This window comes from Schistocerca piceifrons, chromosome 7 (assembly GCF_021461385.2).
Source record: "Schistocerca piceifrons isolate TAMUIC-IGC-003096 chromosome 7, iqSchPice1.1, whole genome shotgun sequence".
NCBI classification, from domain to species: domain Eukaryota; kingdom Metazoa; phylum Arthropoda; class Insecta; order Orthoptera; family Acrididae; genus Schistocerca; species Schistocerca piceifrons.
This window is the reverse complement of record NC_060144.1, coordinates 103,207,556-103,224,522: the sequence shown is the minus strand read 5'-3', so window position 1 is coordinate 103,224,522 and position 16,967 is coordinate 103,207,556. Positions and strand designations below refer to the sequence as shown.

Sequence of the window (16,967 nt, the reverse complement as noted above, 5' to 3'; positions counted from 1 at the left end):
TCTGCCTTCACATCAGTCTGGAAGCAATGACAAAATCTTAGCTAAAATAACTCCATAGCAATCAATGCTTAATCCATGTGGAGCTAATAAAAATGAAGCTGAAAGAATCATGAAATCATTGCAAAAAATAATGGTGATGTCAGATGTCTAAAAAGCAAACCGTGTTACTGGTGACTGTCGCTGCCCGTAAATATGTACATTCAGTACAAGTATGTGCTAGTAGATGACATACATTATATTGGTGTTTTGACCCATTTTGTCTGTATTATTCATGTATATTACTGTATTTATACTCTATTAGTTGTGAGCACTTCTCATTTTGTGATCTATTAAAGTAACGTGCATTCCATGTTATTCTCTTTTCTTATTAAAATTTTTTTGTATATGTGCAGTTAATTATATATTCCATGTTTGTACTTTTTGTCTCATGACAGATCTGATAACTGCAGTTACCTGAAACACGTAATCTAAATCAGAAATAATAAAGTTTGACAACGACTGAAAGAAACTTTTTGTGTGTTAAGAAAAATGCTGCCTGTGTGTGTGTGTGTGTGTGTGTGTGTGTGTGTGTGTGTGTGTGTGGACAACTCTGGCAATCACCGTTTGCAATGTCTACCTCCCTCCAAGTAGTAGGCCACTTCCTTATGTTGAACTGTCTGCCCTAATACAGCAACTCCCACCCCCTTATCTCCTCCTTGGGGACTTCAATGCACACCAACCCCTGTGGAGGAGGCCACTTCGTGCGGTAGGGTCTTCTACTTGACCAACTTACTACAGAATTTGATTTGTCTCCTCAATGGTGGTACCCCTAGCCCCTTCAGTGCCGATCATGGCACCTTTACTGCTGTCGATCTCTCAGTCTCCTCCCCTGCTCTCGTGGCTTGGCTACATTGGTCTCCCCATAATGGTCTTTGTGACAGTGACCACTTTCAGGTGATTCTGTCATTCCCCTGCCACTGCCAGGGAGACAGGCCCTCATATTGGGCACTCTGCAGGGCCAATTGGCCTTTATGTATGTCTGCTGTGCACTTCATCACCTCTTTCTTGAATTGCATTTATGCAGTCGCGCAGGACGTCTATGCCATATTCTTCATGCTATTAGCACTGCTGTCCCCCTATCCACAGGTCCTCCTTATCGTCGACCAGTACCGTGGTGGACCAAGGATGTAGCAGTCGTTGTCCAGGAATGGTGACGGGTGCTGCAGTGATTTAAACGTCACAGACCAACTTCCTCGCTTTTAACTGTCTCCATGCTAAGGCTCATTACCTTATTATGCGAAGTAAAAAGGAATGCTGGGAACACTATGTTTCCTCCCTGGGAATGTATCGCTCTTCATCGCAGGTTTGGTCCGAGCTCTGTAGCCTTGTGGGCCGCCAGTGGCAGTCAACTGTCCAGGGGCATATCCTCCAAGGTGCTCTGTCTACTGATCCATTGGTCCTTGCAGAACACCTCACGACACACTTTGCAACACTATCAGCATCCTCTTCCTATCCTGCCACCTTTCTGCTGCAGAATCATAGAGTTGAACAGACCTCCCTTCTGTTTCAACCCTCAACAAGCTGAACCCTGTAATGAACTTTTTAGTGAATCGGAATTATTCTTCCCATGACACAGGCCCAGATTCCATCCACAACCAGATGATTCAACACTTGGACATTACACAGAGGCAATGTCTACTTAGGGTCTTCAACCACATTTGGCTCACGAGTGCCTTCTCCTCGCATTGGTGAGACAGTAAAGTAAAGTATCCTTGTCCTTAAGCCTGGGAAAAACCCAACGTGTCTCGACAGCTGCTACCCAATTAGCATGACAAATGTGTGTTGTAAACTGCTTGAGAGGATGGTTAGCTTCTAATTATGTTGGGTACTCAAATCTTGGGGCCTTTTGTCCCTGTATCAGTGTGGCTTCTGGGAAGAACGATCTCCAACTGATCATTTACTCAGATTGTAACTGCAGTCTGACAGGATTTTACTAACTGTTGGGAGCTTGTCACAGTCTTCTTTGACCTACATAAGGAATACGACACAACTTGGCGCCATCGCATTTTAGTTACCCTCCGTGACTGAGGCTTTCACAGTCCCCTTCCGATTTTTACCGGCCGCGGTGGTCTCGCGGTTCTAGGCCCACAGTCCGGAACCACGCAACTGCTACGGTCGCAGGTTCGAATCCTGCCTCGGGCATGGATGTGTGTGATGTCCTTAGGTTAGTTAGGTTTAAGTAGTTCTAAGTTCTAGGAGGACTGATGACCACAGCTGTTAAGTCCCATAGTGCTCGCAGCCTTCCGATTTTTATTCATGAATTTTTATCCCACCGGCTCTTCTGGGTTCCAGTTGGCACTTCACTCAGGACCCCTCAGATTCAGGAGAACAGTATCCCACAGAGTTCTGTATTAAGTGTCACACTCTTCCACATAGCCATCAATGGGCTTGTAACCTCTGTTGTATGTCGACAATTTTTGCATCTGATGCAGCTGCCACTCAGTAGTGTGTCTGCTAAGTGGCGGCTCCAAGGTGCCATCGGACAGACCTCTGCGTGGGCTGTCTCCCAAGGCTTCCAATTTTCTCCCTCCAAAACACAGGTTACGCATTTTTGTCATCAATTCGTAGTACATCCCATAACTTTATTTAGGCAACCAACTCCTAGATGTTGCAGCACAGTCCTGTTTCTTGGGCCTTTTTTTTTATATGAAAAGCTGATGTTGTTGCCCCATATTTGCTGCCTGACTACATGCGTGTGGAAGCTTAATGCTCTCCACCGCCTGGCCCACACATCTTGGGTGGAGACAATGATACTCTTCTCTGTCTTTACTGTGCTCTGGTCTTTTCCAGACTAGATTATGCAAGTCAGGTTTCCGGCTCAGCGGCTCCTTACACTCTGAAAATACTTTATCCTTTCTGGCTTTTGGTGCCTTCCGCAATAGACCCGTGGACAGTCTCCTCATAGAAGCGGGGATTCCCCCTCCACAAATGCGATGAAGCCAACTCCTGGTTTCTTATGCACTCCCCATTCACAGATTCCCTGACAATCCTTTGTACTCTGTCCTCTTTGTAATTGAGGGCCGTCTCCATCCTGATCACAGGTGGGATTGCCAGTTAGGATGCATCTCACTTCCCGCCATCAGGATCTCCATCTCTGTTCACTGAAATGCGCCTCATGTATTTCCTCTCACACACCCTCTTGGGTGGAGCTTAGATCGCGGATTAGGACCGACCTATTCCAGGGTCCTAAGGTCTTCCAGCATCTTGTACATTCTGTCCTTGCAGAGTTTCAGGGTGCTATCTTCTTCTAAACTGATTGTACAAAGGTGGTAGATAAAGCAGGATACACTTTCACATTTCCTTATGGCTTAGAACACCATTTATTGTTGGAATCATTTACTGTGTTCACAGCAAGGCTGCTAGTCGTTACCAGGGCCCTCCATTTTGTTACTCAGGACTCCCTCCACAGTGTTTTAATATGTACTGACTCAATGAGGAGCCTGCTACTCTTGTCATCCTTTGGTCTCTGCTATCCATGACCATCTCTCCTATCTTGGCCGTGCGGCCTGCTCAGTTGTCTTTCTCTGGCTCCTAAGTCATGTGAGTATCCCAGGGAATGAACTGGCTGATCATTTGGCTAGATAAGCTGATACTCACCCTCAATTCCTTTTCATGACTGCAGCTGTTGATATGCAGATCCATGTCAAATCTCTCTTTGCCCAAAAGTGAAATGACATCTGGCATGCTATTGCTCTCAGTAATAAACGCCGCACAGTCAAGGAGATGACTGTGCTTTGATGCTCTTCCTTCTGCTCCTCTTGGATGGAGTCCACTGCTTTACGCCATCTGTGCATTGGTCGTACCAGGCTCATCCATTGTTTCTCCAGTGTAACGAACCACCCTCACAGTATCGTTGTAGAGCCAGACTGACGGTATCCCGCATGTTGGTGAAATATCCCCTTCTTTTGGGCCTTAGTACTAAGTATAGTCTTCCCTAATTTTAATATTAGAAGACAATTCACAGATGGTTGAACTGGTCCTCAGTTTCCTCCGTGAAAGTGGTTATTACCAGATATGAGGTTATACTTACTCCTGGAGCAGAGCAGGGTGGTTGTGGGTGGGGCCTCTCTTTACGTTCTCTTGGTCTGGGACCCCATGACTACTCCCCTGTGGAAGGACCACTCTATTTTTTTTCTGTGAGTAACTTTGGAATTGCGGGTCTGATGATCTCACCATTTGGTCCCATAAACCATCTCAATCAATCGATCAATCTCCAAATTTGTCAGGGAAAAATACTAAAACTTGTAAATCAGGGAAATATCGGGGAATTTCACTTAGGGAAACTGGTGGCAACCCTGTCCAGACAAGCCCTAATGTGTCACTTTGTATCTTCTTATTCCTTATGCAAAATGTACATAAAAATACAATAATGCAGTAGTAGAATCTTGGGTCTTTTTATAGTACTTTATTATTTTTACACTACTGATCAGCAGATATGGATTTGGAAGGATTCTGCAAGGTGTTACCTATTTACTCCAAAAGTAAGGGGAGAAGAAATTTAGAAGATTTGGGAGTTATTTTCTTTCTGAAATATTTTATTTAACAAATGAATAAAATTTAAAGGTATATTTCTTAGTAAGTTATTTTAATAACTCAGGACAAATGATTTTCAAAAGAAAATGAAGGATCACTAACACAGTGGAATTTATTTGCCAATAATTTTCCATAGGCTCAAATAAGAACTTAAAACTACAGATAGTAATAGTTCGATTCATCCGCCACTTACAGAATTACAGATATATTTTTTTGGTACGGTTCGACATTGTGAAAGGGCATTAAAGCAGATTTTGTTATTAGTATTTGGACACTGAGTTAGGGTTCCTTAATGTGTCAGCTTGGTGTTGTCTTGCTGTTGATACAGCATCTAATGCAGTTCTTAAGATGGTAATCGATGCATTTTAATAGTAATGACAGTTTTCTATTTATTTAAAAGCTGCGTATTATTTAATTACAAGAGCCTAATGTATAACTATTTTCGTTATTTGTTATAGACTTGTTTGGTCTTCTGCAGTTTTTGGAAGTTGAGCCATTTACTGTTCTATCAAATTGGATGTATGCTTTGTACAAGCCATATTGTCTTGGTGACTATGAACCACTTCATAAACTGATGTGTAAAATAATGTGGCGCACTATGAAATGGGATGTATTGACTCAGGTAATTTTTTCATTTTATTTGTAGATATGTGGAAATGTAAATTAAACATTTACTTGCAGAAGAACATAAACCTGATTACAGAATAAGTAACGCTTCATGATAATCAGTAAAACTTTACTATTTTACTGTAAACCATTTCGTAGACCATCCTCAAGTGTTACCTGACTTAAAAGTGCAAAGTAAATAATCAATGGACAGATGGAGGTATTACATGATATGTGTTGTTGTTATTATTGTTGTTGTTGTGGTGGTGGTGGTGGTGGTGGTGGTGGTCTTCACTCTGAAGACTGGTGCGATGCAGTTTTTCACACTGGTCTGTCCTGTGGCAGCCTCATCATCTCCGAATAATTACTGCAACCTGCAGTCATCTTGACCTGCTTACTGTACTCATTCTCTTGTTATCCCTCTACAATTTTCATCCGTCACACTACAATTTTTATCCCACAAACTTCCCTCCATTACCAAATTTACAACTCTGTAATGCCACAGGATTTGGTCTATCAATCAATCCCTTCTTTTAGTCACTTTGGTTACATAATCTATTTATCAGATCTTCAACATTCTCTGTAGCACCACACATTTCAGAAGCATCTATTTTCTTGTTGTCTGAATAACGTTACCTACCATCTTTGTTTCAGTCCGATACAAGGCTACACTCCAGACAAATACCTTTAAAAAGACTTCCTAAATTGTAAATTTATATTCGATGTTAACAAATTTCTCTTTTCCAGAAATACTTCTTTCAATTATTAGTCCTCATTTTATATTATGTCTACTTTCGCCACTGTCAGGCACTTGGCTGTCTGAGAAGCAAACTTGTCTACTAGTTTTAATGTGTTATTTTCATTACAATTGTTTTACTTTCTTAATGTTAATCTTATAACCTCTTTTCAAGAGACTATATATTCCATTCAGTTGCTCTTCTAATGCCTTTGCTGAGTCTGACACAATTACACAACCATTGGCAAAACTCAAAAATTTTATTTCCTCTCCCTCGACATTTATTGCCTTTCCAAATTTCTCCTTGGTTTACTTCACAGCTTTCTCAGTGTACACATTGAATAACATCGGAGATAGGCTGCAACCCTGTGTCACTTCCTTCTCAACTGCTGCTTCCCTTTCATGTTAGTGTACAGCTGTATCTGCAGTCTTGTTTCTGTACAAGTTGCAGATAACGGTTCACTCCCAGTGTTGTATCCCTGATACCTTCAGAATTGGAAAGAATGTATTCTTGTCAACATTGTCAAAAGCTTTGTGTAAATCTATAGATGCTTTAGATTTAAAATCAGTGTGTTCCCTGACATATTCCTACTTGTCTCTGGAACCCAAATTGATCTTCCACAAGGTCAGATTCTACCAGACTTTCCATTCTTCTGTAAATAATATTTGTTAGTACAATGTATTTTACAAATATGACTTATTGAACTGGTGAGTCAAGAGTATCCAAAGCTTTCAGCAACTGCCTTCTTTGGATATGGTATTATTACTTGTTACATAAAATCAGAGAGTATTTCGTCTTATCTTCTTGCATAGTAGGTGGAATAACTTTTGTCACAATTGATTTTCCCAAGGATCTCAATAATTCTGAGGAAATGTCTTCTTCTTCCAGTGCTTTCAGTGCCGTATCGTCCCTCTCCTCTTCATCTACTTTCTCTTCCCTTTACACAATGTTGTCTGAAAATTTATTTCATATGTTTAGCCCTTCTTTGCATAATATTAGCTTGCTATTTGAGATCTTCATATTCAGATAACTGTGTCTCTTTTTTGAAGGTTTCTTTAGCTCTTTTTGCAATGCCTGTCAACTCATCTTTTGTACATCTGTATTCCCTGTTGCCTTGTTCATTTTTCTCCATTTTTTGTAGTTGTGAAAGATAGGAGTATCAGTTTCTATTTGAAATGTTTCTGTCCGCTGTATCGAAAGGTGTGCCTCCTAGAGGTAAGTAACGGCCTCTCTTAATTTTGAAAATTTCTTGATTGAATTTTCATTGTACACATTTAAATTGTATTTCCTCTTCCTAAACTAGCTTGGTGTGCCAGAGCAGACAGAAAAGATTCATTGGCTACACTTCGCACCCATTGAAGAGCATTTCTATAGAATACAGCACATTCTCTGTTCACATCAGTTCCTGAATAAAGTTCATCAATTTGCAGACAAAAACATCAAGCTAAAAGACATTGACAGGCACAGGTTGTTCAGGGTAAGTTTCTTATTATGGGTGTTTTGAAAGACAGATGTTATAATTATTTTAAGGTAGGTCAACAAGCTTGTTGTTCATAGTGTGAAAGGCATGCTTTCTGAAAGCTTCAGAAAATGCCTGATTACAGTGTGCACTTCAAAATACTCTCGTGTGTTTCGTCCATACAGCTACCAGTTTTGCTCGTATACATGTAGTAACACGAAGAAAAAAGAAAATAAAGCATTACTCACTTTTTTCATCTCATATCCATATATTCAGTCATCTGTTAATCATTAACGATCAAAAACATTAATGAGCTACTTTGTTTTGTTGAGTTATTGTATTTGGAAAATCCTCTATTATATTACCAACAACATTTAATTTTAGTAAAAGTGCTTTGTCATAGAGATGTAAGAATGCCAACTATGAAGAAATTGGGCAAAACAAAATCCACTCCAGTATGGGAGAAACACAGCAGATTGTTTGGGCAGATGATTGATTTGCAATTCAGACAAAGCTCTCACATCATGGTAAAGAATAAAGATGTTACAAACATAATAGAAGGGAGTAATATATGTTGCTAGAACACCACTGGAAAATTATTGCCATTTCCACAGTTCATGCTAATTAGTATATGAGTGGTTGTACCTGAATTCCCATCACATAAAAAAAATTACTAACTCAGTGACATTGTATTTAAATATTCCATTAGTTGTTGTGAAATCAGATTTAATACATATTGCTTGTGTGATCATTGGGTATTGTAGATCTCTAAACAGCCTTCTAAATGTAGAGCAACAGCACACTTTTAAAACTGTAATGAAATTTCTCTTCTTTTCACCCTGCAACTATAACTCGTCATTTGATGTGATTGGGTTAATGTTCACGTATGTATCTGTCAGAACAGATAATCGAAAGGTAACGAATAAGTAACCAATAAATAATTTTAAAAATATGCAACACACTTTTCAAACAAATACCTAGAAATACACAGTTTTATTTATAATAGCAAAAGTTATTGTCAGAATTGGAAAAGTACTTAGAATAGATTACATCTCTAGAAAAGGCAGTATCCATTACTCTATAGACAAGGTATGCCCCCCACAGTTGGCACCACATGTGATGATATCTGCCAATTACTATACTTCATCTAGACCAGAAAATATATCCTAAACAAGAAATTCTTGATCCAGTTGCTTCTGTAATTGGATTTTTTGTATTCATTTAAATTATTTAAGAATAATGGTAAACTCCTCATTTTCATCATTTGTAACTAAACACAAAAATTTTGTGTAAAAGATAGTGCAAAATTGGTGGTTTTGAACGGAATAACACGGAATTGGCAGTTTTATGAAATATTGAAATTTGATACTTCCCAGTGTAAAAATATTGTAAATGTGAGGGCAGCAGCTAACAAACATTGTCTATGGAATTTGTGATTAACCAGTGATGATGTTGTATTTTTTATAATTTTTGCAACACAATCACACAGGCATTTCATAATCCCGTAACCAGTTTCAAGCAGCCCATACTCATCTTCAGACTAGTCACGTGCTATGAGCAGCTATGGTTCTGTTATCTACTAAACAAAGGTGCAGAGTATGCCTCCAGTCTGAGGATGACCACGGACCACTCCAAACCAGGCATGGCATTGTGAAATTCCCTTGTGAGAGAGTCATAAAAGTAAATAATTAAGGAGTAGTTTTAATGCCGTACCTGTGGTTTTTGTATTCTGTATGCATGCTGTGAAAAAATGCAGTGCAACCCCATCAAAGATCTCTATAAAATGCATCATATTTGGCACAATATGTCCTGCAAAAGTATCTGAAAATATGATAGTGGCATATAAAACTATTATTTTTATCCCTAGTTAAAAGAATTTGCAAATGGCTTCATTATTGTGTGAAAAGAAACTTTTGATGGTGAAACTGGCAAAATTCTGAAACCCTTGAAGAGGTGAATGAAACACTGAAATGAAGTGGGTTATACTTTCAAACAAGGCTGACAGCTCTTGTGGACATAGATCTGTGTAAGCCTGTCTTCACAACCCTAAGTTCTTTTTTTTTAAAATCTAGAATGATAATAGTGAACTCAATTAATGCTAACATGGCAAAAAGCCTGTTATGTATACCTAGAATTACAGATCTCAGAAATGCTGAAATTCTGAAGGGATATAGATAAAGCAACGGATCAGCAGAATAATATCTCAGAAGAGAACTTTAGAGTTACTGGATGAAAAAAAACTTTCATCAGTGCAAGATTACAGTGTTATTTTTTCTTTTATTGATTGGTTGGTTTTAATTGGGCTTATTTAATTTTTTCCAAATTATGTAAATAAATATGATGCCAATAAATATAACATAATTTTTCAACTTCTCCTCGTGCAGATAATTCACAAAGCTTCTTCCAATCAGCTATTTTCTCCCAGAGACTATCATTCAGCAGTTCTTCCCACTGCAGTCCTCTTTGATTCACATTGTTCTTCACCTGGTCTCTCCATCTTGTTTGTTTTCTTCCAGTTAGTCTTCTTCTACTGTCTGTCCATTCCAGAGCTCTTCTTAGTAGTCTTCCTTTTCCCATTGTCTTAATATGGCCAAACCATTTCAGCATATTTCTCTCCATAGGGTTTTTAAAAATCACATGGGCATTTCACAATACCTGTACTCTAGTCAAATCTTTCTTTGTCTAGGTCTAACATTGTGCTCCATAGTTCAAAATTGATAGATGATACAATTTGTAAATCATGGTCTATGCTGTAGCAGGTATTTTCCAATTCCTAATTATGTCTCATACACAGTAATGAAATTTTGAGCAATTCTTTCCTCTCTGTAATTTTTTCCTTGATATATACCCTTTTGTGGTTAGCTTACTTCATAGATATTTGAAAGCATCTACTTCTTTAATAATTGTTCCATTAGAACTTATATCCTTAGTTAAACCCCCCACCCCTGGTGGATTTTTTTCAGTACCTCACTTTTTGTTTGGCTTATTTCTATGCCACCTTCTTCAGCTATGCTCTACCAAGCGTGTAACTGTTCTTCCAGTTTCTGAGCACTGCCCTCCCACACCATCACATTGCCTACATATGCTATGACTTTCATATCGTCTGCTGTTAACCCGTGGCGAACTTCCCTTTCGATGTTGCCCGTGATTATTTTGAAGTGCACTGACTGTATTGTGCACAACATGTCATTAACAAAAAGGTTTATTTGTAGATAAGCTTACTCATATTTTTAATAATTTCTTTGTCCCTCCAGGTAAAATGTCTACTTACATTTCTTTTCTTTCAGTTATTATCACCTCTTCTTTCACTTAGAAAAGCTTGTACACATCACCTAGTTGTGAAAGATTTTGCACCAGACAAGAAAACAATGTCCCTGGAAGAATTACAGACAGCACTAATTAAAAAGACGAAGAATGAATGTGAAGAATTTCTTCGTCAGTATATTGCTGCATTAAATGGTGAGTATCAAGTTTCACAGATTTCAGATCACCAAAAAAATTAGTTAATTGCACTGTCACGGAGTTTTTCGATCTGTTTCAAGCTTCAGGTTTGATCTTTCCATCATTTATCTTCTCACTCCACTGAACCTGTTGACCAATTTTGGCATACAGTCGCTGCTCATCTGTTCTATATGAGGTATCCAGTTGTTATGAAGTTGCATTTCCAGGTTTGGACTGTGCGAGGACTCGGACTTGTTTCCTTCTGTTCTTTGGGGTTTTTCCCTTGAAAGTGTCTTTTGACACAAGGTTGAATACAAATAAAGAAAAGAGAAATTACAACCTATACAACACAATTAACTTGCTCAGGTGTAAGGGCATGGAGGATTGTAGTGTGGATGACCAAAGTGAGCAGCTCAAGGTGATTTAGAGATACCTGAAATAGATCTTGCTCAGTGTAGGTTGCAGGACAAAGCTGACACAATAGCAAGTGGTCAACAATTTGCACTTCTCTGCTGTTGCAGTTGGTACAGACCGGAAATCCCCAGTTTTGGAAATTGCATCTCAATCTTCCTAGTCCAGAGTTCAGGCAGCCGAGATTGCGCCATGTAGTCCTCTTCTCTCGGTGGCTACAAGGGAGATTTTAAGGCAGTTCAGGTCGTGGAGATTGTTTACAGCTTGTGCTTTTTGCATTTGTATTCTTACTTTGGATGTAGTCATTTGCAAGGTGTTGCTTGTTTTCATAAAGGTTTTCCTGGATGTTTGAATGGTGGCTAGACCTGGTGGCCAGGTTTGTTCTTTCCATACTGGAAGCAACCACCTGTCCAATGTCTGAGGGAGTAATACCTGCTAGAGGATATACTTTGGCATGTAGTGTAGGCCTCAAAAATCTAGAAATAAGCCTGTATGTTTATTTAGTGCCTCACTGACATCTTTGACATGGGCAGACCTGTAGTAGAGAGTACATGCGTATTCTCCACAAAGTAACTGCATCATAATGCATCATTCTTGAACTTTGAGGCTGAAAAGCCCATGTGCTCCCAATTATTTTCCATTGGATGTTAATTCCTGCTTTTACATTCAGCCTCGTGTTATGACAAAGCAACTTATAAGTTGAGGGTGGATCGAATGTGACACAATAATATTTTAGATGTGATGTAGCATCCAATTGTACTCCTTGTGATGAGAGACTGGATTTATGATGTGCCTGCCTGTGTTTATGAAGGAAAGCAAAGAGTTGTGTTTTAACGGGGTTTCGGTAAACTTAATTGTTATTGTAATAAATACTGATCATCCTCAGGGTGTATACTAAGTGAACTTCCACTTCTTCAAAGGACTTGACCAGAGCTGCTAGGGCCAGAACATCTACATAAAGAGAACTCCTGGTGTGCTCTGGAAATGGCTTTTAAAAAAAGCAGCTGCATTGTACCTAAAAATTTACGTAGAACATTCTGTTTCCAAGTAATTATGGAATGAATTTGGTGATAACATAATCCTTAAATCAGATATTTTATCAGTATATATGGTGACTGACATAAGCAGTTGTCTGGTTGATGAAAGCTAGCTATTTTGCTTTTCTTCCTCTCCCCCCAAATCAGACTTCTGATTGGTTTGATGCGACATGCCCTGAATTCCTTCCCTTTGCCAACCTCTTCATCTCAGAGTAGCACTTGTAATGTACGTCCTCAATTATTCATTGCATTTCTTTAAATATCTGTCTTTCTTTACAGTTTTTACCCTCTAAAACTCCCTCTAGTACCATAGAATTCATTCCCTGCTGTCTTAACAGGTGTCCTATCATCCTATACCTTCTTCTTGTAAATGTTTCCCGTATGTTCCTTTCTTCACAAATGCTGCGGAGAACCACCTCATTCCTTACCTTATCAGTCCACCCAATTTTCAACACTCTTCTATAGCACCACATCTCTTTTCTGTTCCAGTATTCTCACAGTCCATGATTCACTGCCATACAGTGCTGTGCTCCAAATGCACATGCTCAGAAATTTCTATCTCAAATTAAGGCCTATGTTTGATAATAGTGAATTTTTCTTGGCTGGGAGTGCTCTTTTTGCCTGAGCTAGTCTGCTTTTTATGTTCTCCTTGCTTCATCCGTCATGTGTTATTTTGCTTCCATGGTAGCAGAATTCCTTAACTTTGTCTACTTTGTGATCATCAAATTGATTTTAAGTTTCATGTTATTCTCAGTTCTAATATTTGTCATTACCTTTGTTTTTTTCCAATTCTTTCTCAATCCAAGACTGTCCATTGGAACTAGCAGAGTCTGTAAATCTTCTGTACATTCACTGAGGATAGCAATGTCATCAGATGAAAGCTGTGCCTGTAATATTGTTTGTTTCAACCTCCCCCCTACCCCCCCCCCCCCCCCTCTATCTATTGCCTTACATTAAGAATCTGAGGTATAAAAATCTTTCCACGTGTGAAATCAGATTGTTCATGAATTAATGCTGGTTTCATCATGTGCTGTACGAGATTCTCTAAAAGATTTTATGTACATGAGACAATGGTCTATAGTTTTTAACATCTGTTGGTGGCATACGAGGCTTCAGAATGAATATCACATGTAATTTCCACCAGATTATGGGAATATGACATGTTCTGAGGCTGTTGCAGAGTTCAAGGTTCTATTCTCTCATGTTCTTTCCAAAACATTTTGTCTTTTCAGTTCTAATTTTCTGGTTGGCATTCATTCGGAGCTAGTGGGCTTACTGATTGGCAGGAACATTTGAACATTTGCAGGCTCTATAAAAGTTGTTAAATTGCTACCGAATCTCTTAACAAGTCTCTAGGATTCCTGGCTATTCTTGCTAAGATCCACTTTTCCCCTCATTATTTCCCACACATCTTGTTTGTCTTCAGATAATGCTGTTGGCTATTTATGTACAGCTTGCAGTGTTACATCACTGAAAGGGTTTTCATTATGACGATTGAGATAGTCCCTCAGTAGCACCTCAAAGTCTGATGATAGGCTTTTGTACAGGGTGTTACAAAAAGGTACGGCCAAACTTTCAGGAAACATTCCTCACACACAAAGAAAGAAAATATGTTATGTGGACATGTGTCCAGAAACGCTTACTTTCCATGTTAGGGCTCATTTTATTACTTCTCTTCAAATCACATTAATCATGGAATGGAAACACACAGCAACAGAACGTACCAGCGTGACTTCAAACACTTTGTTACAGGAAATGTTCAAACTGTCCTCCGTTAGCGAGGATACATGCATCCACCCTCCATCGCATGGAATCCCTGATGCGCTGATGCAGCCCTGGAGAATGACGTATTGTATCACAGCCATCCACAATACGAGCACAAAGAGTCTCTACATTTGGTACCGGGGTTGCGTAGACAAGAGCTTTCAAATGCCCCCATAAATGAAAGTCAAGAGGGTTGAGGTCAGTAGAGCATGGAGGCCATAGAATTGGTCCGCCTCTACCAATCCATCGGTCACCGAATTTGTTGTTGAGAAGCGTACCAACACTTCGACTGAAATGTGCAGGAGCTCCATCGTGTATGAACCACATGTTGTGTCGTACTTGTAAAGGCACATGTTCTAGCAGCACAGGTGAAATCATGATAACGTGCTCCATTGAGCGTAGGTGGAAGAAACTAAAATGAGCTCTAACATGGAAATTAAGCATTTCCAGACACATGTCCACATAACATCTTTTCATTTTTTGTGTGTGAGGAATGTTTCCTAAAGGTTTGGCCATACCTTTTTGTAACACCCTGTATACTGTGTTCTACAACCTCAGGGAATTGCAATGTATGAACAGTATTTCACAGTATCCACAAACTCATCATATGAATCTGAAACAGGTTCTGCATCGAAAATATAGTCGTCCATGGATGAGGTGAATGTCTAGGGAAAGGTGACTGCAGACTCTGCATCAGTAGGAATAACAATTGTTGGAGTAACAGTGGACTGCAATTTGTGAAACTGACAACCCAGCCTTGATATTATTGTTTTTAACCACTCCAAAGAGATGTTCTATCTCTAGCCACCAATGTGGAGTATGCATTTCACACTGATGGCTGAATGCTACACTTTAAGGCAATGTGATGTGTATTTTCGTAAGTTCTGTTTCAGTGGATCTGCCTTCTGTTTTATCTTACAATATAACAATTGGAAATTCCTGGATGGAACAATACGTGAAGTAAGGGAAAGAGAACCATACACTTTAGCGGACTGATGTGTGGACCATAAAAACATGTAACAGAAAAATACTCACTCTAGCCTTCGAGCTCTTGCTCTTTTTCCTACAGTTGTAATGAGTCTGGTTATTGAAAGTAGTTTCCTGAGCTTGTGGAGAAGGGGAGGCTATAGGGGAGGATACACGAGACAAGGAGGGAGTAGCAGGATTGAGTGAGACAGATATTCTGACAGATGACTCAGCAGCTATACAAGACGAGAGGATAGAGCTTACAAGAGGTAGAGAGTGGGAGGATAGGAAAAGAGAGGAAGGTGGATGTGAGAGGGAGACAGGTAGGGAAGGAAAAAAAGGAAGATGGGAGAGAGAGAATGAATGCTCATATGGGGTTAAGAGAGAGTGGTGGGGGAAGGCAGTATACAGTCTGGACAGGGAAGGAGTGGTGTGGGCAGAAGAGCAAAGTTAAAAGACAAAGTGAGGCAAAGGGAAACAGGATATGCTGCAGAGAGAATTCCCACTCGTGTAGATAGAGGAACTTGTGCTGGAAGGTAGTATCCAAATGGTCTGTGTGGTGAAGCAGCTGTTAAAGTCATTAGTGTTGTGGCATGCAGCATGTTAGGCAACTATATGTCACATTTGCAATTTGCCACAGTTTGGCCGTAGCCATTCATGTTAGTAGATGGTAGACTTGCCCAAATAGAATGCTGTACAGTAATTGCAGCATAGTTGATATATAACATGGATGCTTTCACACATGGCCCTATCTTTTATTGGCTAAATATTGCTGGTGACTAAACTGTTATAGGTGGTGGTGGGTGGATTTATGGGTCAGGACTTGCACCCAGGCCAACCTCAAGGGAGTGACCGATGGCTGTAGGATTGGGAGCAGGAATTGGATAGAGATGGATGAGGATTTCTGCAAGTTGGGTGGGCGGCAGAACACTACTTTTGGTGATTTGGGTATGATTTTAAGTTTTGAGGTGGACCTAAGGACTAGAGAAGCTCAGGCAAAGGTGATATTGCACTTCTGGGATGGAGTCATGGTCATAAGATTTGTATTCAGAGAAGTCAGAAAGTAGGAAGAGACCCTCAGCTACATAGTCATTACAATTCATGACCACAGTGGTGGAGCCTTTGTCTGCGATAAGGACAATAAGGTCTGGATTTGTTTTCTAATTACATGTAGCTTTGTGTTTTATAGGAGTGGTGTTGGACTCACTAGAGAGGAATTTAGGAATGGAAGGTGAAACATGGTTAAGTGAAGAATTCGTGAATGATTACCAGGGAATTACTGGGTGACAGGAGAAGAATCACTATTCAAAGGCGGTTGGAATGTTGTTTTAAAAAGTGCTATATGGAGTTTTGGTTGCCTATTGTCAGTGGGGTACATGGTGCAAACAATGACTCCACCATAGTGGTCAGGAATCATAGTTACTATGTAGCTCACAGTCTCTGCCAACTTTCTGACACCACTCCGTATAAACATTATGACAATGATTGCATCCCAGACGTCAGACGTAATCTCCAGCAACTCCGCAAGGCTTAGATCCCTTCCAAAACTTGACACCTGAATCCATCTCACTCCTCACACCAGCAACCCCCTGCACTCCTACCTTATACCTATCCCTGTAACACCACAAGCCCAATACCTATCCCTGTAACACCACAAGCCCAATCTACAGGTATCCCTAATGGTCATCTCATTGAGGCAAGGTACAATGTTCCCACAGAACGAATCTCTGCCTTTGTTAACCAACATGCAACATGTCCAAACTATTGTCCATAACCTCCCATCCTACACTCGAGACACTACTCATATCTGTCACAGCCTCTTCACAGTCACTGCCTTACTACCACCAAACTTCTTGTTGATCACATTGAAGCAACGTCCTTGTACACCTACATCTCCTATGCTCATGGCCTTGCAGCCATAGAACACTACCTTTTCCAAAGTCCTCCTGATACCACACTTCTTTCCTAATCTTC

General features: G+C 39.8%; 1 protein-coding gene across 1 annotated transcript in view; it reads left to right on the top strand.

Annotated features, from left to right (window-relative positions):
* The window catches only part of LOC124804966 (E3 ubiquitin-protein ligase SHPRH), a 266,474-nt gene that overhangs the window by 147,132 nt on the left and 102,375 nt on the right, over window positions 1-16,967 (top strand). Inside the window, exons 9-11 of the mRNA XM_047265357.1 lie at window positions 5,031-5,194; window positions 7,219-7,392; window positions 10,662-10,833. Of these exons, the coding sequence (XP_047121313.1) occupies window positions 5,031-5,194; window positions 7,219-7,392; window positions 10,662-10,833 (510 nt within the window). The remainder of the gene's footprint in view (window positions 1-5,030; window positions 5,195-7,218; window positions 7,393-10,661; window positions 10,834-16,967) is intronic.